Consider the following 24,498-nt stretch of genomic DNA (forward strand, 5'->3'; position numbering starts at 1 on the left):
GCAGAGATTCCAGCATGCAACTGATTCAAGACTAGGGTAGAATAAATAAGATTTGGATGAGAGATAAGAGAATTTAGGGAGAAGGGTCTAGAACAAATTTGCTGGCAATATCTAGAGAAGAAAGAGTCTTTGAAGTGAAGTCTAAAGTTGGAAGTAGAGACAATCTATCAAAGGAAACTAATAATCATGTAGGAATGGACCCAGGAAAGCAGTCACAGAAGCCAAAAAAAAAAATGAGCACATATTCAGGAGAATATCTAAATATTGGGTGATCAAGAACCAAAAAATGCAGAGAAAGAAAACTGAAAAGAACATTGAATCAGCATGTTGCATTTAGAGTAAAAGGAACTAGGATCAAATCTTCCCTTAGCACCTATTAGTATGACCCTTAACAAGTCACCTAACCTCTAACCTCTCTTTGTCTCAGTTTCTTCATCTGTTAAAAAAAAAATGGGGGCAGAAGAAGAGTGGAAAGAGGAACACTAACTATAAAAATCCTGTAGTTTATAGGTTAAGAAATCACTGATAACATTAGAAAAAGCAGTTTCTATATGGAGCAGAGTCAGAAGCCCCAACTGAGTGAGTTAAGAAAGAAGTAAACCAGTGAAGGTAGATCAACGAATGGAGTCAAACTCAAATAGAAATGAGAACCACTAAACTGGTTCTCTGTGGCTTCAAACTGACGGGTTTAAAATGCAATGTTACTTATGCTTTATTATTTTACTAAATATTTCCCAATTACATTTTATTCTGGTTCCAGCTGCCCTTGGATGTGTTGAGCAGTCTGACATCTCTGCTACAGATCATGCTTTCTGGAAGTTTTGGGGGTGAAGAAAGAGAGGAGACTCCCAGTGCAACATTTTAAGAAAACAGCAAGGTCAGTGAATGCTTTTTAAGGATAAGGGAGCTATTGGTCATATTGTTAAGCAACAAGGAGGAAGCCAGTAAATAAATGAAAAGAGGAAGAAATTTTCAAGGAGTAAACTCCCAGGAGGAACAGGAGAATAAGAACATAAGGACATGGGAATAAGAACATAAGTCAAGAGCAAGGAAGAGTTTTCTCAGGGAATGTAGAAAAAAGAAGAGGTTAGTTAAATATGTAGAAAGCTTTGACTGGCATTCAAAGTCATCTAAATTCTAATCATACCCTATCTTTTTAACCTGATTTCACTCTTTCTTCTAAGCATTCTCTACTTTGGTCAAACTAGATAGTTGTACTTTTTTGACTCCTTTCTGGTATCTATTCAAATTGTTTCTGAAATGGTCTCCCTTCCCCTTTGCCTGCTGAATTTCTACCTAGATCAAAAGCTCAACTCAAATGTCACCTCTTACATGAAGTCTTCTCTGATCCTCCTTCGTTAGCATCCTTCCCTCCACTCCTACCTTATAGTGTGCGTAGGAGGGCCTTAATCAATGTTCATTACATTGGATTATATATGGAATACTGAAAAGAATACACTTAGGATCTATCAAATGACCAGGATCTGAATTATGGCTCTTCTACTTACTACCTGACTTTGGGCAAGTAATTTACCTCTTTTTGTCTTAGTTTCCACATCTATAAGGATTTTTTCCAGCTAAGAATCTAATCATCCTAATGCTATACATCCCAGATATCCATGTATTTTTAATACCCTAGTCAAAGCTCTATGAAAACAGATGTATCTAAAATGTTTGCCTTCCCCAGAGCCCAGTTCATTAAGTCTTCAAGGTTATAATTGGTGAAATGGTTCCAAAATCTGTATCTCCAACCCTGACCCAATCTTGCTCAGCATCCTAAAGGAAATTTCCACCTAAAAGACTCCACTTACCTCAAAATCACCAAGTGTAGAATTAATTCTACATGCCAACTCCAAACCCCATCCAGCATCATCACCAGATAGGTTCCCATTCCCAACTTCAATGAGTAGCACCTCCATGTGTCTACTAGGTCAGAGGTGTCAAACTCTGCCCCAAAAGGTTATAAAAGTAACCAAGTGACTGGTACTCCAAGGAGCTTGGTTAAATATAATTGGGAAATGCTCACCAAAACAAATAAAAACACAACACAGATAAAAGGTTCATTTTGTGATATTTTAAACCAGTATACTTCCTACAGGGAACCATTTCTATTTGAATTTGCTACCACTGGAAACTAAGTCTCCTCTGCTTAGTATATCAAGTAGATTTTCATGTTTAAAAATATATAATTATCCTATATTTTATAATAAGTGAAAACATAACAAATGAACCCTATATTACTCTTCGGTAATTGACAATTGAACAATAATGGAAGAAGGTCCAAGTACACTTTGGAGATAAAAACAGAGTGGAACCACAAATTTCACTGTTTAGACTTTATTAAGAAAAAAACAACAATTTACAAAAGTTTTTGTTTTTCAGTTTACAAAAAATTTCACCTCCACTACCTCATTTGAGCCTCACAGTAGGCCTGTGAGATCCTATTAAAGCCCATTTAATAAGGCTATAGCAACTGATTGGATTTTTGAAAAATACACAGAAAATTGTGATATACAGTAATTAAAAGCCTTCTACGTCTCAGTTTATAAATTATTTTTTAGTTGTCAATGCCTAAAAAGAAAACTTTTTAAAAATTTGAATACAGCTGCCATACCATACAACTTGTGAGTTAGTCATTCTTCACCCTTTAACACTTCATCTTTTTAAAGCCTGGATACTTATATGATTTTTACATAAGGCCACAATGAAGATCCAACTCCTTCATGACTTAGTAGATTGTGTCATCATTTGCTGGGGCCAACCCTGTAGTGATAATTTTCCTGAATTTAGTTAGACTGATCTTGAAACTACAGAACAGACCTGAAGTCTTTCCAATTTTGAGAGAACCTTCCATATGGTTTTTCAATTCAAGATTAGGACTTTAGTGGAAGGTGAAATATTTATCCAAACTAAGTTCTAAAATCTAAAAATCTTTTGAATGTTCTTAAATGGGTAATAGTCCACTAATAAACTAAGCCAGGAATCATTTACTTTGGATAAAATTCAAGGAAACTACGATAAAAATTACTCATATAGTAAAAATGATTGGACAACCAAAAAAATTGAGTAAAAAGATAATGTGCTGGTATAAAGAGTCAGAAACCATATCCTCCCAAAAGTGCAGTTTACCTTTAGAAATGTCACAATTCTTGTTTTAACATTCATTCAAATACCTGATAAATGCTTTCTCCCTTTAAGATGGCCAATTTCTTTATATTAAATTGAGTACTAGTAGACTATGACATCTTTTAAAGCAACCATAATTCAAAATATGTCAAAAGTCAATGCAAAACTTGAATAAAAATATAGCTTTTACAAGAAAATCATGTTAAAGAAATTTCATATATATGTGTGTGTATATATATATATATATATATGTAAAATCCTTAAATTATATAAAATCTATACCAAAAGTGTTCCAATTGATAAAACTTAAAATAACAAAAACGTCTGCTATCTGGGAGAGGTCCTGATTCCCTCTTTTTCAGTAGGGTTTTTAACTAACACAAAAGAAGCCAACCTGTATCAAGTACTGCTTGGAAGGGGGGAATCTGAGTTTCATTTAAAGAGAAAGGGAGTTCTAATATTGGAAAAAAATAATTAAGATGGAAATATATTTAACTACAAAGTAACTTTAGAGAAAAAGATACAGTGGATTTGTAGTTTGCTACATAGTTTACAATTCTAGAAAAATGTAAATATAATCAAAGACACCTAAGAGTCCGTATCAGGGACTCTTGATATATACATTAACTGAAGTCTTTAAATTGTATTTAGCAGTTAAGAAACACTTAGGCAATAAAGTCTTGAAATTAAGGTTTATTTGTCAAGAGATTCATAATTTGGGGCAGCTACGTGGCTTGGTGTTTGAACACCGACCCTGGAATCAGAAAGACTTGGGTTCAAATCCGGCCTCGGGCACTTGATATTTACTAGCTATGTGACCTTGGACAAGTTACATACACCCATTTTTTTTATTATTTTACTGAAGTTGAAAGCAATATTGAAAATACTATCAAATGATGGTGGTATTTGTCCTTCCTTCTCAAAGAATATCATCACGGAGGTGATGCCATGATAAGCAGGTGAAACGGATTGGAGTGAGGGGGCTGCTGTGCTCACTTTCTCCTCTGGAGTCATCAGAATCCAGCGACCAGATATGAATCAGGAGAACTGAAGATGGCTCTGGATGTGAGGCAGGGTGAAGTGACTTTTCCAAGGTCACACAGGGAGCTAAGTATCAAGTATCTGAGGCCAGATTTGAATTTAATCCTGACTCCAGCATTTGTGCTCTGGCAAATATTGCCAATTAGGTGACCAATAATCTGGGGGGGGGGGGGGGGGGCATTGTGTTCACGATTCCATATTATACAATTTATATGAGCTTAAATTTAAATGACTGAAAGACAACACGACTAATAACTAAAAGAGAAAAGGAAATGGATGCCACTTTAAATTATATCCTTATAAGAGCCAACTTTCCAAACTCAGACTGTTTTGAGTGTCTGGCAAATGGTAACAGTAAAATGCTCATTCTCTTCCCCGACTCCCCGGGTGCATCCTTCCTTTTAAAGAAGAAGAAATGGTCTTATAAAGATCAGGATAATTAGGAGTAATTAAAAATTACCATTGTTGTCGATAATAGTTATTATTTCTATGGTACATTTCAGGCTCGCAAAGTGCTTTCGTTTGATCCTCACAGCAATCCCGCCAAGGCTGGGTCTATTATTATCCTTATTTTACAGATGAGAAAATTGAGAGATAAAGTAAATGATCTGTCCTGGGGAAGCGCCTAAGGTAGTCTTCAAGTCTTCAAATCTAAGTGTCTAGCCACCAAGAAGTCGTGAAAAAATCCCAACACACACCAAGGGACGAACCTGAGACAGACATTTGTCCTAAACTTCCTGTGACAAAAAAAGTCAAGTAAAGGGAGTTGGCGCATCTTTATCATATTTTTATGCTCAATTGGAAGAGCTTGGGCAGGCCGTGTTTGTACGAAGACAGAATCGTCGCCAACGAATTTACAAAGTGACTCGGCTATGGGGGGCGGCGGGAGCCCCGGCCCTGGACTCGGGGGGACCTGGGCTCAAATCCATCCTCAGACCCGTCACGGTCGCCTAGCGGTGTGACCTTGGGCGAGTCACTCAGCCCCACGGCCTCGCAAAAAAACACGACAAGAGAATCACGGGCTGGAGGTGTTTGGAAAGGAGAAAGCTTGTGTTTTTCCACGCGGGAACAAAGAGCGACCCCCTGCCGCCCCTTCTTCTGGGCGCCATCCCGGGCCCCCGGCCCGGCCCCGGCCCTCCGCGCAGGCCCCCCCAGCCCGGCCGGGACGGGCCCGGCCCCGGCGCGGGCCAGGCCCGAGGCGGCCCGCGGGGCCCGGGCCGGCGGTTGGACTCCCGGGCCCGGCCCGGGGCGGGGCGGGGCGGCGGGGAGGGGCCGGGGGCGGCGCCCCACGCCGGCCCCACGCCCTTACCTGTCTTCTCGTGGTCATAGCCCACCACGATGAAGTAGTCGGCCAGCCGCGCCATCGCCGCCGCCGCCGCCGCCGCGCCCGCGCCCGGCCCGGGAAGCGGGCCCCGCCGCCCGTGGCCGCCCTCGCCGCCGCCGCCGCCCGCCCGGCCCGGGGCCGCTTAGCATGGTCCCTCCACCGGCGGCGGCGGCAGCGGCGGCAGCGGCGGCGCCTCGGCCATGTTTGACACCCGGGGCGCGCTCTGCGCCTGCGCCGCCGCCGCGCCGCGCCGGGCTCGCCCCGCCCCCGGCCCCGCCCCCGCCCGCCCGCGGCGCGCTCTGCGGCTGCTCCTCCGGGGAGGGCCCGCCCGGCCCCTCCCCCGCCCGCCGCGCCCGGCCCCTCCCCCGCCCGCCGCGCCCGCTCCGGGCTTGGGAGCTTTCAGCTCAAAATACCCCAAGATATGCCCGGAAGAGGCACGCTCCACTTTTTCTTTTGCGGTTTTTGGGGCAAGGAAACGGGATGAGGGGACTTGCCCCAAAGCCGTAGAGTTGGTAATGAAGTCTCTGGGGTCGAGCCCCAACTCGGGTCCTCCGGAGTCCAGGACTGGGGCTGCCCCGCAACTGTTCAAGAATTAAAGCCTAATAGTAACCCACGGCAAGCGAGTGAGGCGGGCCTGTGCCAAGTCCCCCCGCGCACTTTCTCCTCCAGAGCCCTCTGGGTCCAGGGACCAGAGGCGAGGCCGGACCGGGATGCCAGGCCATCGGTCAAGTGACTCAGCCAAGGTCACCGGCCAGGAAGCGCCAAGTGTCTGAGGCTGGATTTGAACTCGGGTCCCCCGTACTCCAGGGCCAGGGCTCTGTCCACTGGGCTGCTGTCTGCAAGTGGAGAGTATAGGCTCCCTTTGCTACATGGCCACTTACTTGCTAGGTGTCTGTGCACATTATAGAAGGTTTTTTGCTTAATGTGTGGATTGAGCTAGATGACCTCTGATGTTTCCCAACTCAGGATTCTGAGATGTCCTTGCTAAGGTTTAATTACTTTGTAAAAGATATTGTTAAGAACATTACATTTATGGGTGGCTCAGTGGATAGAGCACCCGAGTTCAAATGCGACCTCAGACACTTAATAATGACCTAGCTGTGTGGCCCCGAGCAATCACTTAACCCCACTGCCTTGCAAAAACCTAAAAAAAAAAAATGACACTTATGGAAACAGTAAAGACTAACAGACTGCCTTATGTGGGGGTGGGGGGAGGGAAGCAAGATTAGGAGGGAAATTTTAAAACTGAAAATACATAAAATCTTTCAAAAAATATTGCTTTTAGTCTAATTATTTCTAACTCTGGTGTTTATGAATTCAAAAGTATCATTTTAAAAATAACTTGTTTTTAATAACACACCTCCCTCCTATCCCCAAGTCAAGGTTCTCTGACAAGTCTGTATGCAAATCTGCTTTCAACATATATGCCTCATATGTACCTAATATAAGGGCACGTTTAGTGCACATATACAAATACAGTAGCTTTGTCCTTTGCTCCCGAGCCAACAGCTGCCTGGAGGCTGGGGCTGATAAAGAGTCTGACAACATAGCCTGATTAGTAAGGTTGGCCAGAGGCCAGAAAATCCCCCCCAGATCAACAAAAACACCACCACCTTTCACTAGCTGCCTGAACAAATGCAGATTTGTTTCCCCATGAGCCTCGGGAAGAAACCAGAGGGCCATGCCAAGGATGAAAGAGGCAACAGTCTCCAAGGTCCCAAAGCATCTCCTTCCTTGTCTCAGACGGAAATGGTAAAGAGATAAAGAAAGAAGGGAGGCTTGCCAACTTCCCGCCACTGCAGAGCTGCTGCCTTTTGTTGCTAAAGTAGCTGGTGCTCTAAAAATCACTGAAAGTACTTCCTGTGGTTTGTCTCTGCTGAACAAATTGGTGAGCTGAGGTTTGAGCTGAGGTTTACAGCAGAGGGTAATAGGCTGCAACCTGTTCTTTGCTAAGACCCTGAAATCCTGCCTTAGTTAGCCTCACCCCTAATTCATTAGACATAAGCAGTAATTGTAGTAGTGGTGGTAGTAGTAGTAGTAGTAGTAGTAGTACTAGTGGTAATAATAAGAATGTTACTATTATTTATATGTGCTAAATATTATTATTACCTCATTTGATCTTTACAAAAACCCTGGAAAGTAGTTGCTAAGGGCTTGATAAATACAATCTCAGTTTATCTCATAATGAACCTAGGAAGTTGGTACTGTTATTATCTTCCTTTGACAGATGAGGTAACTGAGATAGACAGGTTAAGTGATTTGACCAGGGTCACACAGTAAGTTCTGAAGCTAGATATGAACTCAAGTCTTCCTAATTCCAGGCCTAAAGTTCTGTCTACTGTGCCATCTAGCTGCCATATACATATACAGTCCAGTATGAAATCCCTAGCAATCTATTTGGTGGAACTGGATAGTCTAATGGAAGTTACTCTCCCTAATCTCTTCCTAAGAAGAGGAAATTAATATCCCATCTGCTTTCTGTCTTTTCAATATGCTCCTGATCCATTCATTTACTGTAACCCCACTTGCCCTTTGTTTGCTCTGTTGGATAAGGAGGTTCATATATTCATGTCGACTATCTGTTATGTCAAGAATGACCAGGCTGGGACTTGTCCTAAAAAAAAAAAAACTACAATATCTCCTTTAAGCTATCAGAGTGGCTCCTTATCTGGTTTAAATGTGAACAAGTTTTAGTAATCCTATACATTGAAAGAAAGTAAAATAAATTGAACCCGGATTAAGAAATTTGAGATTTTGTTTTAGGTAGGACTTTCAGAGAAACTGCCCTATTCCACTGAACTGGTGGTGATAAATCAGACTTTGGAAGCAAATTTTTCAATGGGTTTTCTGGAAGGGGGTTAACTAGGAGGTCCACAATGGAATGTTTGTCTTCACCCAGAGACCCTGGTATGTGCATTATCAAAACTTGAAGATCCAAACTTGGAAAAACTGGTTTCATTGAGTTCTTTTTTTTTTAAGAATTTTTTGCAAGGCAAATGGGGTTAAGTGGCTTGCCCCAGGCCACAAAAAAAAAGTGTCTGAGGCTGGATTTGAACTCAGGTCCTCCTGACAAAAGGGCCAGTGCTCTATCCACTGCACCACCTAGCCCCCTCATTGAGTTCTTCTGACACTTCTTTTGGCATATCCTTGGGGAGGTCACATAAACTCTCTGGGCTCTAGGCTACTCTAAAACTAGATATTGCAGAGAGCTGTTGACTCGCTTTGGTATCCAATCTCTATCCACTATCCTATGCTTCATCATATTCTCCATTTTAAAATGCTAGTCAGAACTTTATATACAACACCTTGAATATACTATTTCTAACAGCCTCCTAAAAGTTAGTATAAATCCTACCCAGGTCATGTGCTAAATTAAAAGGGGAACCAGTAGACATTCAGTGCTTCTTTTACAAAGAAGCAAATGTTCTATTCAATGCTTTTCAGACACATAACACAAACATTGGATTATTTAGCCTAATTTTCTCTGCTGGTTCTCAATCTTTAATTGGAAACCAGTTTAAGGAAGTGACCCAAAATATTTTTATAATCCAGAGAAGTCTAGAGAAAGTGTCACAAACAACTATTCAGCCCTTCACCTATTCTCTATTTAGCAGCAGACAGAGGGGAAAGTACCTGCCAGATTTTTTTTTCTGTATTTCTAATTGAGGACAAAGAGAAGAGGGATAGTTAAAGCATTGGGACACCTGTAAAAGATTCACAGATAGAATGTGTATACATAAATGTATCTACACACACACACACACACACACACACACACACACACATATATATATATATATATATATATATATAGAGAGAGAGAGAGAGAGAGAGAGAGAGATGGCTAGATACAGATGATATAGTTTAGAGAGATGTCAGTTTAGTTATGGATAGATTTAGATTGGGCAAGTCACTTCATCCTGATTGCCCCACATCCAGGGACATCTCCAGTCATCCTGTTCCATACTTGGTCACTGGACCCAGATGGCTCTGGAGGAGAAAGTGAGGCTGGTGACTTAGCACTGCACCCCCCCACACACACACACACACTTCAATCTAATCATGTGCTTGTCATGGCATCACATCCCAGATGTTGTGGTCTTCAAAAATGAAGGACAAACATTATTATTAGATTTAGATGGAGATGTGGCAGCCTAGTATGGTGGTAGAGATCCTGCACCTCATATATACTTGTGTTCAAATACTGTTACCAATGCACATTGACCCTAAATCATGGGCAAGTCACTTCATCCTTAATGCCCCAAAGTAACTCTGAATCTAGAGGTTAAAGCCCCAAGGAGTTTCTGATCTGTCCTTAAGGTAGTGGCTTTCCATACTTAGTGTTTGTGAAATGTTTGAAATAACAGGTCTAGGCCAAATATTCATGTGTAGCTTCCCCTAGATTCTTTCTTCTCTCTTCTTAGTGATGGGGAGGCTGGGGCAGAGGCTAAATACATACTTGCTGCAACTTAGCCCCACTGGTTTGTCATCTGAACTGTTGAGTGTTTTTTTGAGGGGTCTTGGCTCCACAGGGCTCTTTTCTTGGCTGATTAGAGCAAGTTCATTCAACAAGCATTTTTTGTTACCAGTTAGAGATCCTCAGGTAGGCACTAAAGGAGACAAAAATATCATTTAGATAAAATTCAGGGGTCTGCCCTCCTGGAACTTATAATCTAAATAGAATTTTTTTCCATCCTCACCTTACAGATCGATCAGGAGGGGCAAAGGTATCTACTTTGCATTTCTTCTCTAATTTTCTTGCTTCTCTGATATGTATAAACTAGTGACTGACTCTTTACCTGAATCTGAAAGACATTCTTTGGGTTCCAACTTTTCCTTCCTTCTTACCTCTTCACTTCCCAAGCCCTGGGCTGTCTCAGGGAAAACTTTCAGCTCATTCTGAATTCACACTCAGAGAGAAAGATGAATGAATGAAAGCAGGGACCCTGAAAAAAGAAAGATCTGAATTTTACCAAGGAGTATTTCAATTGGGATGTGACCAGGATAAATTTTTTTTTTTAAAGAAGTCTATCATAGATTGCCTAGAACTGGAGGGCTGGAACATTCCCAGAGGACCAGATCCCACTTGGTGCGCCTGTTTGGCCAAGGGAAATTGTCGCACGTCTTGGAAAACACGCGCACCCCCCCCCCCCAGAAGACAGCGGGGGTTCCCACAAACAAATCGGCCAGAGCTGGTTCATTTTTTGGATCAGGAAAGCGACTGAATTGGAGGACGGGGTCGAGTGGGGCGGGGCGGGGGCGGCCGGGGCGGGGGGACGTGTTTTCCTAGCTTCAGATCTCCCATCCCCAGGAGCGGCCAAGTGCACCTGGCCTGATAGGAGACGTGCCAAGTTTCAGTTGGGTGTTTGGCATTCCCGGACGACCGACCCCCTACTGGGGAGGGGGCCGGGAAGGGAAGACTTGCCCTGAGCCTCAACCCAAGCCTGCTTCTCTCCTGGCGGGAAAGGGCGGACCAGCTCTCACTTAAAAGCATAATTTGTCCTAACCAGCCCCCCACCCCACCCCACCTTCTCCCTCCCTTCCCGCACACTGGCTCCCCTCTCCCGGGTTGGGGGGAGGAATTACAACTTACATCCTTATACCCTTCTAATTAGAAAGCGTTTTCCCCCCAACCGGGTCAAGCATTGTCACCCCCATTTTATTGATGGGAAAACTGATGCCTGAAAGAGAAGGAATGAGCAACCCAGGCTCCCCCGGTTCCTTCAGAATTGGAATTCTTCTCACTCCGAGGGAGCGCACACTACCTCTGGCCACAAGCCCTCTCTGGGTATCTCCAGGCTCCGGTCCACTCCCTCGTGTGGCCGGCGTGGAAGGGAACGAGGGCTTCTGGAGCGCTGATGGAGTGGGCTGGGGGACTGGCATTGGACAGTTCACTCGCGAGGCGTTACCGACCCCTTCCTGGCAAACTCCTTGGAACGTGGGCATCACATCGCCCTTCTTCCCAGGATAGTCAGGTCGAGCTTGGGGAAAGTTTCCTTTCCCAGCGGTGACGACAGAGCAGGGACGCAAGGGGACAAATGAAAGTAACCTGTTCTGGAAGCGACTCAGCCCACAGAGAGGGAAGCAGGAAAAGCCACTAGGTGACAAAGGATTTGCAGTCAATGGCTGTCCTCAGGCGCCAGTCCTTGGCTCCCAGTCTTTACCGCCTTGAGCTTTGGGTTCCTCTTCCCGTAAAAGAAGGGCAAGGGGGGGGGGGGACCCGATCATTTCTAAGGTCTGCCCTGAGCTAACTTGCTATAAACGAGTTTAATAAACATTATTGAAAGTCTCTGTCTGTATGTGTTGTAAGAGTGTGTGTGTGTGTGTGTGTGTGTGTGTGTGTGTGTGTGTGTGTGTGTGAGAGTGTGTGTGTGTGAAACAGAGAGGAGAGAGAGAAGAGAGAGAAACACAGAGAGAGAAACACAGAGAGAGAGAAACACAGAAAGAGAAACAGAGAGAGAGAGAGAGAGAGAGAGAGAGAGAGAGAGAGAGAGAGAGAGAGAGAGAGAGAGAGAGAAGGATATAGAGAAAGAAAGTGAAAGATATTTTTAAAGGATGAGCAAGGGGACTGAAGCTGAAGGGATGAACCCGCCTGAGAGCCAGTAGGCAGTCAATAAATATTCCAAGAGCGATGGTTGTCCCTGCCCCAGCGGCACAGCTAGGCTTTCTGAGCCGGGTCCAAGTTCATGAGTCCATAGCCCAGAGAGCCCTGGCCTCGGGTGCCCCGGGAAGCCACTCTACCGTAGCTTGGGGGGAATCCCGAGGCAGCCGCTGCGGTTAGCTCGGGAGGGCTGGGGTCGGGATGGGGAGGGAAGGGGGAGCGAGGGGAGACATCCCCGAGCTTCCCACAACCGCTGCCAACCTTCCTCCTGGAGCAAGTGACTCACGCCAAGGTGATTCCCTTCCGCAACCATTCCCATTCATACCTTAGTAGCCAGGGGCTGGGCAGGAGGTCTGGAAAGCTGCTGCCCCAAGCCGCCTGGCCTCTCGCCTCAGGTCGGGAGCGGCTCTGGCTCCCAGAGCTCCGGACCACAAAAGCACCTGCTCCGCCAGAAAGCTCGGAAGCCCAGACGGGCAGGCAGAGCCGAGGGGGGAGGCCAGAACTCCGACCCAAAGCCCCTGAAGAAGAGAAAGGAGAAAGCCAAGCGAGGACCCACGAAGCTCGAGGCTATTCGAGTCCTATTAAGACAAATAAACTAATAGACAGAAGGAGAAGGTCAGGGGCGGCTAGGTGGATAGAGCACCGGCCCTGGAGTCAGGAGAACCTGAGTTCAAATCCAGCCTCAGCCACTTCATAAATAATGACCTAGCTGTGTGGCCTTGGGCGAGTCACTTAACCCCATTGCCTTGCAAAAACCTAAAAAAAAATAAAAATTAAAAAGGAGATCAATGTTCCTAGATCACCACGGTTTTCTGGAGGAGAGGCAGGTGACTTGCTCAAGGTCACAGGGCTAGGAAGGATTGGAGCTGGCTCTGGTTCGCTCTTCCTTTCCATTACATCACGAAACAGCCTTTAAAGGTTTTTTAAGGACTTATAGAGGTCTGCAAAAGTACTTAACTCCCCAGCTACGATCGTCGTGTACCCCCAAAGACCCAACCCCGCGCCCTGACCCCAGGGAGAGGGCTTCCCCTAGGCCAAGGGGTATTCGCTCTACTGTCACATTTCGCCCTTACCTGCGGGGGGGGGGGAGAGACTTCGGGGTCCCAACTGTAATCAGGACCTTCTTGGCCAGAGGCCAGCTAGTTCCTTCCTAAACGTTCCAAACACAGAACAATAAGGCCACCGATTGGACACATCCAAACGCAGAGTATTTGTTCTCTCCGTCTTGGATTGATACACAGTAAAGTATCAGAAATTTCCACGAGCTCTCCCCGCAGGAAAAGATCTGCCCAAACGTTCCTGATCTCCCGCCCCTCTGCCAAATTCATCCGGTCTCTTCCAGAACTCCGGGAGCTCAGACATTTCCTAGACGGTGTCTGGCAAGCCTCCCTCCCTCCCCTCCCCTCCCCTCATTACCACGCCTGAGGTCGAGTTCAGGTGCTTCCCCAGAAGGCTCCTTCCTAGAGCAGGACCCTTGCAGATGGGAGGAGAGGGGGACTCCAGGAGAGTCCCAGCGACCTCGAACCCTTGGCTTCTGGGGGCTAGCCAAGTCCCCTTAACTGGGGCGGGGGGGGGGGGCGCTAGGATCTCGCCCGGATATCCACGCAGACAGGGGCTCCGAAAGGAGATGATTTTGTTGGGGAGAGAGTGGGCACCCGCAGGCCTCCAGCCCTGCAGCCTGGGTGCTCGGGGGGGGGGGCTCTAGATGAACGCCCCCCGCTGCCCACCTTACGCGGACCCAGTGGCTGGTTTGTGGAGGGATGGGGGGAGCCCGAGGCGGGAAGCCTAGGAGTGCTGGAGCCCTTGAGGCAGGGCGCAGGAGGAAGAGAGGGAAATGATTACACTAGCAGCAGCCCCAGCGGCCGCTGTGGAACCCCCAGCAGGCCCCGCCCCGCCCCGCTGAACTCCTATAAAAGTAGGAAGCAGACGCAGGACACTCCAGAGTTTAACTGGGGACCAAAGGCTTCCTGCCGCTCCGGCGCCTTCTCTTCGCCTCGCGTCTCCGGCTCTGCAGAGCGCTTTTGCCGTCGGGGGGTGGCTCTTGGACTCTGGTGGGATTACCTTCAGCGGCAGGTATAAGGCTGAACCTTGCGCCTTGGGGGGAAGCCGCTGAGGTCCAGAGAGAAATGGCCTTTGGGGATGTGCACCCTCTTACCCTGGGTCTCTTCCAGACTAGCCTGCAGAGAGCCAAGGCGGGGGGGGGGGGGGGAGGAGAGGGAGGCAGAAGGAGGGCCCCCGAGGGTCTTCCTCATGAGCTCCAGCGCTCCCCTGAGCTCGGGATCCCTCCCAAGGGGCCGCCTCCCTGTTCTCTCCCATCAGAGTAAGCTCTAGAGAAGTTTCAGACTGTCTCCGGCTCAGGACTTAGGGGGTGCTGCCTGGTGTGTGTGAGTGGGGGGGCTCCCCTTTCCCTGCTCAGCCTGTCAGCCCAGCCGGCTGATGGGCGCAGAGCCCGCAGGCGCCTTTATCTGCTCCGGCGCGATAAGAGATTGAGCAAACAAGATCAGGGAGGATTTCTGGGGCCACCGGGCTGCGGCGCTCGGCCAGCTGGGGCCGGCCTGTAGCTGCTGGGGGTCAGGGAAGGGACTCGGACCGGAGCCAGGACTCGAGCCAGATGCTGATTGGGTGTTTTGGGTCTCTCTCCCATCCAGGGTGACCGCACCGCCGCCGGAATGCATCTGGGGCCAGTCGCCCTCATCTACCTGGGCTCCTTCGCCTTCCTAGGGGCGGACAGTGCCCGCCTCGACTTTGCTTCGGAGTTCAGAAAGAAGTAAGTCTCGACGATGGCCCCTCCACCGAACAGCCGGGGTCGGGAGCCAAGAGACCCTCTGGAGGGAGGGAGGGATGCTCCGTGAGCGCCAGAGAAAAGGCTCGTTGGGGATGCTAGCGCCCAGCCAGGGGAGAGGGCGCAGGGACGCGTCCCTCGGGGTGCTAACGGCGAGGCTCTTGCTTATTTTCCAGATGGAACAAATGGGCTCTGAGCCGCGGAAAGAGGGAATTGCGAGTGCCGGGCAATCCCCTGGCTAGCCTAGGCGAAGTGAAGACTGGTCCCGTCCAGACATTTATTCGGACCCAGGACGTGAAGGGCGCTTCCCGTACTCCACAGCCCAGGTAACTTTGTGGGTCCCTTCTGGGGAAGCCCTTTCCCCTTCGCCGCTGCCGCTGCCTCCCTCCACCCCCGCCCCGATTCGGGTCCAGAGGCGAGGAAGGGCTTGGGCTCAGAAGGCCGCCCCGACGGCCCCCCGGACCCCGCCCAGGCGCCCCTCGGTAGTCTAAGATCCCGACGGCACGCGGCTCAGAGCGGGGGGGGCTGACCTTCCCTGTCCCCTCCTGTCCCGCAGCAGCCCCGAAGCGACCCGCATCCGCGTCAAGCGTTACCGCCAGAGCATGAACAGCTTCCCGCACTTCCAGAGTCTGCGCATCGGCTGCCGTTTTGGGACGTGCACCCTGCAGAACCTGGCGCACCAGATCTACCAGCTCACCGACAAAGATAAGGACGGCTCGGCGCCCCCCAGCAAAATCAGCCCCCAGGGCTACGGGCGCCGGCGGCGGCGAGCGCTAGCCCAGGGCTCTCGGACCCGGACACTCTCCTCCTCCTCCTCCCCCTCCTCCTCCTCCTCTTCCCCAGGACGGCTACAGCTGCAGTAGCCGCAGCGAGCCAGCCTGCGTTGCGAGCCGATGGCGCCCCGGCGCCCCTTGGAGGGGGCCGCCTTCCTCTGGACGGAGGGGGCGGCCAAACCACTGCACTGCCCCAGTGGGCGCCGACCGGCCGGCCTCCGTGGGGGCCGGGAGGGGGGGCCAGTTCTGCGCGCTGGAGAACTCGGGGCGCGGGAAGCGTCAAGGCCACTGGAGGAGGCCCTACAGTCTCCGTGGAGGGGCGTCCTCTCCAAGTGGGAGCCCGCCGCGCTCGCCTCTTGCCCTCCTGTCCTTCGCCTCACCGGGACCCCCAAGTCGCCTCCAAGCCGCGGGGGACCCCCAGGCGAGGCATCCTTCAGAGAAGACCGAGGCTGGGAGAAAGAAGGCCAGGATCTGCGCTGCGTAAAGAACTGGGGGAGAAACAGGGACCTTGGCCAGACTGAGTCCCCTTCACTGGGGGAGTCTCGGAACTACTTGATCTTTTCATAACTGAGGAAAAGTGCAATGGTGGCTTTTTAATATGCGTTCTCATAGAGGTAACTATCTGATATTTATCTTGCTGTCGGGTTTTGTGTTTTTGGAAATTCAGAGTTATTTTTGTACGTTATATATTGTGTAAGGGCATTATACAGGTTATACAGGAGCGTGTCTAGCTATCTCCTGGCGTTCATTTTAATGCGAATGTCCCAGCTGGGTTCCGGACTGTTCTACCCCTCTCACGCCGTGCCGGGGTGTGTGTGAAATGAGTGTGTGTTGAGAGAGAAAGTGTGAGTGTATGCCATTTTGTCCTGGTAAAAAGTGGAAATCCCACGACTCTGTATACTCTATTTTCTTAAAAAGGGATGGTGATTTGGCGATGAGCAAAACTAATAAACAATTACAGTACTGACCTACGTGGTTCCTGATTGCATTGTCTGGGAGAGAAGTGGACTCTAGGCGGTAGTGGAGATCCCCTTCCCAGTCCTCGCTCCCCCATTTCCTTGATTAGGTTCCTTGTCTACCCCTTGGCTTTCTCGGGCCTGGCCCTGAGATGTGGACAGGGCCAGGTGACGCTGCTCCGCACGCCTCGTTCTGTCCAGCGCAGAAATCGTGCGCTTTATTGGTCCCTCCTTCTCAAAGAAGACCCCTGACATCAGGGAGGTGATGCCATGACAAGCACACGCATTGGCTTGGAGTGAGCGGGCTGTGCTAAGGCACCAGCCTCCCTTTCTCCTGCAGAGCCCTCTGGGCCCAGAGGCCAGAGAGGAATCAGGGTTCCCGGAGATGGCCCTGGATGCGAGGCACGGGATTAAGTGACCCAGAAATCCTGATGGCTCCTAAGATCAATTCCGGCCTCCCTCTCCCCTTCTCCCTCCCCGCCACGTGCTTCCTTGGTGGTTGGGTCAGGGCCCCTTGTCACGCCTTGGACTGCTCGGGTGGGGTGTGCTGCTGCCCGGCGAGTCTCCGGGGAGAGGCCAGACGCGAAGTCGGCCTCAACATTGCTCAATAGAGCCCCAGATTTAGGGCGCTAGTCCTCCTGGGGCCAACAAAAGTCAGCTGGGGGGGGGGGGGCGGGAGTTTTCAAGAATCTCTAAGTGAGGGGTATTCCCGGGCGGGGGTCACAGGAAAAGGTAGAAGACACCAGATCTGTGCGCCCTGCCCGGGCGCCTCCGGGAAAGCGCAGCCGGAGAAGACAGGACTGCCCCGACCAAGGGGCCAGGGCCAAGGGCGGCGGAGGCTTGACTGGGATGGATAGGGCCGCAGCGCCCCCTGCGGGTGGCCGGGCGGGGTGGGGGCGCACACCTTAGCCCCAGCCGTCATGAGGTACGTGCTGTTTGATCCGGCCTCGTACGTGGAAGTCTGCACACAACTTTAACCAGGAAAAAAAAAAGAGGAAAAAAAGTTCCCAGATGCCAACCGAGTCCGGCTTCCCCAAACCTTGCGATGGTGACTCAGCGCCCCCACACTGTGCTGGGCAGTTGCTCCGGCCCGCCAGGGGCAGAAAGGTCCGAGACAGTATGGGACGTGCCTGGGAGCGCGGGGTGCCCCAGAAACACCTGGCCTCCCCACCCCCTCCTCATCCTCCGCCTTGTCTCTTTGTCTACTGCGCTGCCTTCCTCCTTCTCTTCCTCCTTTCATCTTTCCTCTCTCTCTCTCTCTCTCTCTCTCTCTCTCTCTCTCTCTCTCTCTCTCTCCCCCCTTGTTACTTTTTTTGTCTTTTTATTCTCCGTCGGGATTTTAACTTCAAAGTATCCTGAGTATCCAGGATGGACAGCAGGGCTTCCGTTCTCTATTGTACGACCGGGGCTTGGGGACCTGGGGAAAAATTAAAAAGACTTGGAGGAGAGAATCATCAAGTTCTGGCCCGTGGTGGGGCAAGTGTGTGGATAAGGGGAGCCTATGCCCCCCCCCCCCAAATGCCCAGCCCTAGCCAGCTTCTCCACTCGATCTCCTGTAAAGTCTCCTTCATCCTCGGGACCTGGTCCTGCCCCTGCCCAGAGCCACCACTCTGACCTTGAGACATTTCCTCGCCTTTCAGTTGTGGCCCAAAGCTGAATCTGTCTCAAATGATCCTCCAAAGCCATTCTAGGTTGGTAAAGAAAACAAAAATAACCTTTCGGTAATAGAGGATAAAGAAAGATGAGCTCTGAAAATAGAGACGCTTCCCCTTGGCTGCTGTTCTATCCCTTGGATCTTGCTGCCTGGTCACTTGGGTAGCCCCTGGCCAAGAGCCCATCCCCCTTTTTCTCAGTTTCTCTACCGGTCTCTTTCTCACCCTCTCATTCTGCTTGATAACTGGGGAGACAAATTGGGAGGGGCTGGCAGGTAGGAAAGAGAGTCTAGTACCTGGAAGGCAATGAGACCGGGAACCAACTCTGCATATCTGTGACCTTGGGAAGGCCAATTAAGCTTGGTGAGACATCATTTCCTCAAATTTTCAAAATGATTTTTAGATTTTCCTTCCAGCGATGAAGCTGGAATCATGTCCCCAAAGAGGGAAACAGGCTGCAATTTTTTTCCTTTCTTCCCCATGAATCCAATTAAATAATTTGCTGGCTGCTTTTGGATCCAATGAATTGAATAGTCCTATAGCAGGATGAGGTGGGGGTTCTTAAAAGTCTGGGTCTAAAGCAGGTCATCAGTGAGCCAGAGGTCAGAGGATTGGAGAATGTTGGATTTGAAGTCCAAGACGTTTGTATAACAAGTCACCCAAGCCTGGGGTGGTGGTTGTTTAACTGTGTACCTGTATGTCCCCTTCTTCCAGTATTTTGCCATGGTGCACAGGGATAGAATGCTGAGACTGGAGTTAGAAATCCAGCTTCAGACACTTAACTACCTTTATGACCCTGCACAAGTCATGTTCCCCTGTTTTCCTCAGTTTCCCCATCCATTGTCAAATGAACTGGGAAGAAAAAGACAAAACACTCTGATACCTGCAAAGAAAACCCCAAGAAGGGGTCAATGGACTTGACTAAAAAACAAAAACAAAAACAAGGCCTGAGGGCATCGTCTCAAAGATCTGTCTGGGATTGCTCCTTACTGCTTTGGCCTGGTAGGTTCCTACCTGTGCTCTTTCCTTGCAATTGTCCTTCTGTTGTCCCAGCTTCCACTCCATGCCCCACCCCTAGACATCTTAAGCATCTTTTTTTCGATGGTGGAAAATGCTCAATTATATCACTTACTACCTTCAGCGTTAACTCCCTTGGCTCATATTTAATTCCTACTAATGGCTCACTAATTGAGGAGGACTTCTGGATGGATTTGCAGATTTAAGCATACTACTAGTTAGCTAATAATAACTTTTATTTCATTTATCATGTTACATGTTTCAAAAAGCATTTTTTTGTGGGGAGGCAGTATATAAGAGCATGGTAGAGTGGAAATAACATTACATTTATCATCAAACCTAGATTAGTATTCTGGTTCTGTCACTTATCAGCTGTATGATCTTAGACAAGTCACTTCCAATATCTGGGTCTTTCTTTTCTCATCTTCAAAATTATATATCTAGATTATTTAATTTCCAAGATCTTTTTCTTTCTAAAATTCTGTGATTTCTTTTGATTCTAATAATAATGTAAAGTTAGCTTCCCATTTTAGCTCACTCCCCTTTTTTTTTGCTTTTGTAAGGCAATAGGATTAAGCAACTTGACCAGGGTCATACAACTAGTAAGGATCAAGTTTCTGAGGTCATATTTGAACTCAGGCCCTTTTGACTCCAGGTGGATGCTCTATCCATTTTGTCACTTAGCTGCCCCTCCCCTTTATGTCTTAATCCCAAAACTGGATTTTCTTTCTCTGACCAATGTTTTCTTTCCAAATGGGGCAGCTGTGTGACCTTAGGCAAGGCGAGAGAGAGAGAGAGAGAGAGAGAGAGAGAGAGAGAGAGAGAGAGAGAGAGAGAGAGAAATGATTCACCTAGCTCAACTCAAAACTCCAAATGTTCAAGGGAGGGGGTGTCATTATTTTCAACCAGTTCATATGCAATGGCTAAAACCATGGTCTAAAATGCAATTTATGGAACCTTAGAGTAAAAAAAATGTCCAAAAGGTCCTGGTGATGTCAAGGCCATCTGGATATGTTTCTGGAAAATATTTTATGATTTCCTATAGGAATGAGAAAAAGTCTACTTGAAATTATTCTTTCATCTCTTCATTTCCCTAATGAGTATCGATTACCTATGAGCTCAACAGCTAGCTCATGTGCTGCTCACCCTTTTCACAGCAAGCTTAAACCAAAGACAGCCAGTTGATCCTCATTTAAAGCAGGCGTCATAAATCATGAGTCATTTTATTTTCCCTCAGTTGACACCCTGACTGAGCTCTTACTTTGGTTCAGATGACCAAATATAGTTAACACATCCACTAAAGACTTGAAGGCTTGGCATGGAGGCAAAGACCTCTCTTTCAGAATTATCCTTGCCTAAGACCCAGTTCTCTGATGCTCTGGTGTTGGCCCTGGAGAAGACCCCAAACCTGCAAGGTCACCCAGACACAAGGGTACCTGGTCTTGGGGTAGGGCATTTTATTTTTATAGATTTAGAGCTAGAAGGAACTTTGAAATGGGTACAAAGAATTATAATAATAATGATAATGATAATGATAATATGATGTTTAGCAAGCCTATTCTAGATGGACACATTCTCTGCTGTGCTAGGGCAGCATACTCTAAGAAAAGCTATTATCTCTCCCTCATAGGCTCATTGACCTTAGAGGACATTTTCTCAAACTCCCTTCTTTGACAGCTGAAAGAACTGAGGCTTGGGGACCTTCAATGACTTGTCCAAGATCCCTAAATCCTGAATTATGCCTGAGGAAAAATAATCTGGGAATAGGGAGTGGGGAAGAAGAGCCTTGCTTCTTATAGATTCATAGATTCTCAGAACTAGAAGGAATATCAGGTCCCAACTTGAACCACAGGTTCACATCCCAACAGGTGTTTACCTAGCCTCATCTGGGGCACGTACAAAGACAAGGTGTTCATAACTTTACCGAGAAAGTCCATTCCATTTGAAAGCAACTTTTGTGGTTAGAACATTCTTCCATGGATTAAGCTGGAATTGGTCTCCACCTGCTGGTCTTGGAGAAGAATCCTGGTTATTCAGCTGACAGAGGCAAAGAGTATAGAGGCAGAGCCATAAAGGTGGTTGGGCAACAAGAGATTTGCCTCAGGACATTGAATTTGGAAGACACTGACAAGCACATGCAATTCTTCACTAGGTACAAATAACAGAGCTTAGCACCTAGTGAACAAATTGGGTTGGCAAATTGGGGTGAAGTAGCAACCATAGTGCTTTGCTCTCCATGTGCTCCTGTAGCAGACTGCCCAGACAATGACCTTGCACTGGTGTCCTGAGATCTCTGTCTCCTTCCACTATAGACTAGTGTTTGACCCCCTCCCCTCCTCCATATAAGGGATGATTCCTGCCATTTGCTATGGATAGGATTTATAATACTTGCCATAAATACAAAAATTCCTAGTTAGGGCTCAGTGTGAGAGATTCTTATTGGGGCATTGTGCATAAGATCATATGGTCAGAATTAGAAGAGACCTCAGAGGCATCTAGTCCAACTCCCTTACATTACAGTTCTAGAAACTGAGGTTCAAAGAAGTGAAGCCATAGAGAGTAGTATGTGAACTATTTGAGCCTATCCAACCTCTTTGTAAATGAGAAATGTAGTTATCTCTTACCTGCATGAAAAAATTTCCCCATTTTTTCCTTTAGAGCCCAGATTAGATTGAGAATTTCCCCATTTCATAAACACAAATCCACAGGTTCTATTTTTTCATTTGATATAGGAGGTTGTACAGAGCTGAAATTCATGATATTCTCATTTTATTTAAACTCTATTAGGTTACCTGAAAACCAGAAAGGGATTATGATAGCCATCCTTAGGATCCCTATGGATTTATTTATTTGTTGATCACAGAAAATGTTTCATTTTTAAAGTATCCTTCTCTCCTGGGTGAACATACCTAACTCTTGCCTCTTCTGTGTTCTATGCTTTCTGCCTCTTGGTGGGAGGGTGGGGGGTATTTAAAAAAAAAGAAAGAAAGAAAAGAAAAATTATTTTGAAAAAGGTCAATGTTAAATCTGGAGAGAGAGAACTCCATCAGGTAGGGGTTATTCACCAGGTCACACTTAACCTTGAATGGATTCAGCTCCATCATTCAGATGAATCCAAACAAGGAAGGATACAATTAAAGAAAAATCATTGATATCATTTGCTTTTGTATCAATATCATTTCCAAATATCTTCCTATGCTTCTTCTGCCTAGTTTGTAACAATGAATAAAAAAGGAAAGCAGAAAAACAACCAGTTTACCAATCATGTCTTTTACATAATCCCTTTTCTCCAAATAGGAGGAGGTACATTTTCTCAACTTTTCTCTGGGGCTATGCTTGCTCACTGTTAATTATGAGCTTAGAGTTTCACTGTTTTAGGGATTCCCCCCCCCATTTAAGTATATTGTTGTATCCATCTCATATGCCATTTTTCTGCTTCAACTTATTTTGTTCTTAATTTCTCTGCCCCAAGGGCTCAGCTTGAACCACCTGGACAACAATTTAGTCTCAGATAAATATGCTGGTTCCATTTTTTGGAATTATCCAATGACCCAGTAATAAGTTTTGCTGCTGTTTTTCATTCATCAGACATTTATTCATTACTTCCTAAGAACCAGTCATTGTGCCAGGGAGTAGTAATACAAACACTGTACATTCTCTAAGAAGAAAGTATCATGTACACATATAAGTGAATATCAAATAGATAACAAATCCAATGGATCCATGATCTCAGGGATTTGGACTTTTCCTCCAATGATGCGTGTCTCATCAGTTCACTACAGAGGATCCACCCAATGTGTTGGGGCGAAAGGCATAATTCTTAATAGACTATGAGCAACTTCCAAGAATCCTGCATTTATAATTCATATTTCTTTCCAGAAGAGAGCACTGATCATGTTGCTTTGTTATGTTTAGGGACAAGAGAGAATTGGGGAGAATCAAATGTCCAGACTTCTTTCCTGATCTGTACTTTCAGAAAACCAAGACGTCCTACCAAGATTTCTGGTTCTGCAGGTTGAAGATGGGTGATTCGTGAAAGGGTCAGCTGTACTTGATCTTGTTTCATATAGTAATGAATACCAGCAACTTTTAAACTGGATTTTAAAAAAACTTTTTTCCCCTTAGTACAGTCCCTCACACATAGAAAATGTTTAGTAAATGGTTATTACCTACCTAACCTAGAAAATGAGAGAAAAATATGCTTCTCTTTCTTCCACAGTTAGGAAATGAGAGACAAGGGCAATCTGACTTCTTCCTTCCCACAACATATTTCTTAATTGAAAATAGAAATTGTGCACACAATCACAATTTCTGATGGATGCCTAAAAAAAATCTGGGGACATTGATAAGATTTCCTAGAAAAATTGCCAGGAGGGGCCAGGGTGAAACTTTTTCTTCAGAAACAGATGACCAAAAAGGGGATATTAATGAATACTTTGGCATGGAATAGCCCCTTTTCTGGCTGCTTCAGGACCCAAGAGCCACTTGGTTATAATTAAAGCCAATAATGGTAACTCCAGACTGTTATCCAAATAGTTTCCTGGTGCTGTCAATTTTCTTTTCTGACTGATTTCACATCATTTTTGAGTCGTGGGGGACATAAAATGTTGATAAGAGGTCTGGAACATCAGCCCCTAATTGCCCAAAGAGATGTTGTTTATTGCATGCAGAGGAATTCTAGAATGTTTTCCTCACAAGATATTTTTAAAGGGCCCTTTCAGCAATAAGAGCTTTCAGTATGTAAGTCCTTGGTCTTTGGCACTCAGTCTAAGAAGAAAAAGGATCACGTCTCTGGTCTGACATGGAAATCTCCAGTTACAGAACTAGCCTTTGTTTACCTCAACGGAAGGTTATTTTGGGTCCTGGAGCAAATACAATTATGTTTCCACCCTTTTATTCTCTAAGCATCTTAGAGAAAAATGGAGAAAATTACTCCTGAACCAATCAATACATTGTTCTTTTCTAACTAATCCTAACAAATATGGACTTCTCCTCCAAGTGAGAGCTCAAATAACCTCATTGGACTTCTGGGTCTTCTTAACATTACTGCAGGGTTATTGCTTGATAACTGGAGGAGAAAAGACTCTTTGATTTGAAAAATTAAGTACATTTTTAACTTATTTTTGGATTGACTTTATTTTATTTTGGGGGGGGGTAATGAGGATAAGTGACTTGCCCAAGGTCACATAGCTAGTAAGTATCAAGAGTCTGAGGTCAGATTTTTTT

At 46.7% G+C, this 24,498-nt stretch overlaps 2 protein-coding genes across 5 annotated transcripts in view; one reads left to right on the top strand and one right to left on the bottom strand.

The window, feature by feature from the left end:
* Window positions 1-5,577, bottom strand: part of SBF2 (SET binding factor 2) — a 483,290-nt gene extending 477,713 nt beyond the window's left edge. For all 3 annotated transcript variants that reach the window (XM_074230291.1, XM_074230290.1, XM_074230292.1), the window contains exon 1: window positions 5,477-5,577. In XM_074230291.1, coding sequence (XP_074086392.1) covers window positions 5,477-5,531 — 55 coding nt within the window. In that variant the 5' untranslated portion in view covers window positions 5,532-5,577. The remainder of the gene's footprint in view (window positions 1-5,476) is intronic.
* An 8,470-nt stretch (window positions 5,578-14,047) lies between these two features.
* Window positions 14,048-15,749, top strand: ADM (adrenomedullin). 2 transcript variants are annotated; one of them, XM_074227558.1, is made up of 4 exons: window positions 14,048-14,165; window positions 14,741-14,859; window positions 15,051-15,200; window positions 15,431-15,749. In XM_074227558.1, exons 2-4 carry the CDS (start codon window positions 14,762-14,764, stop codon window positions 15,735-15,737), a joined length of 555 nt encoding a protein of 184 aa, XP_074083659.1. In that variant the 5' UTR covers window positions 14,048-14,165; window positions 14,741-14,761; the 3' UTR covers window positions 15,738-15,749. The 2 variants fall into 2 exon arrangements, with proteins under 2 accessions (XP_074083659.1, XP_074083660.1); XM_074227559.1 differs by having other exon boundaries at window positions 15,434-15,749.
* Window positions 15,750-24,498: the final 8,749 nt, after the last annotated feature.

This window comes from Macrotis lagotis, chromosome 3 (genome assembly GCF_037893015.1).
Source record: "Macrotis lagotis isolate mMagLag1 chromosome 3, bilby.v1.9.chrom.fasta, whole genome shotgun sequence".
Lineage (NCBI taxonomy): Eukaryota > Metazoa > Chordata > Mammalia > Peramelemorphia > Peramelidae > Macrotis > Macrotis lagotis.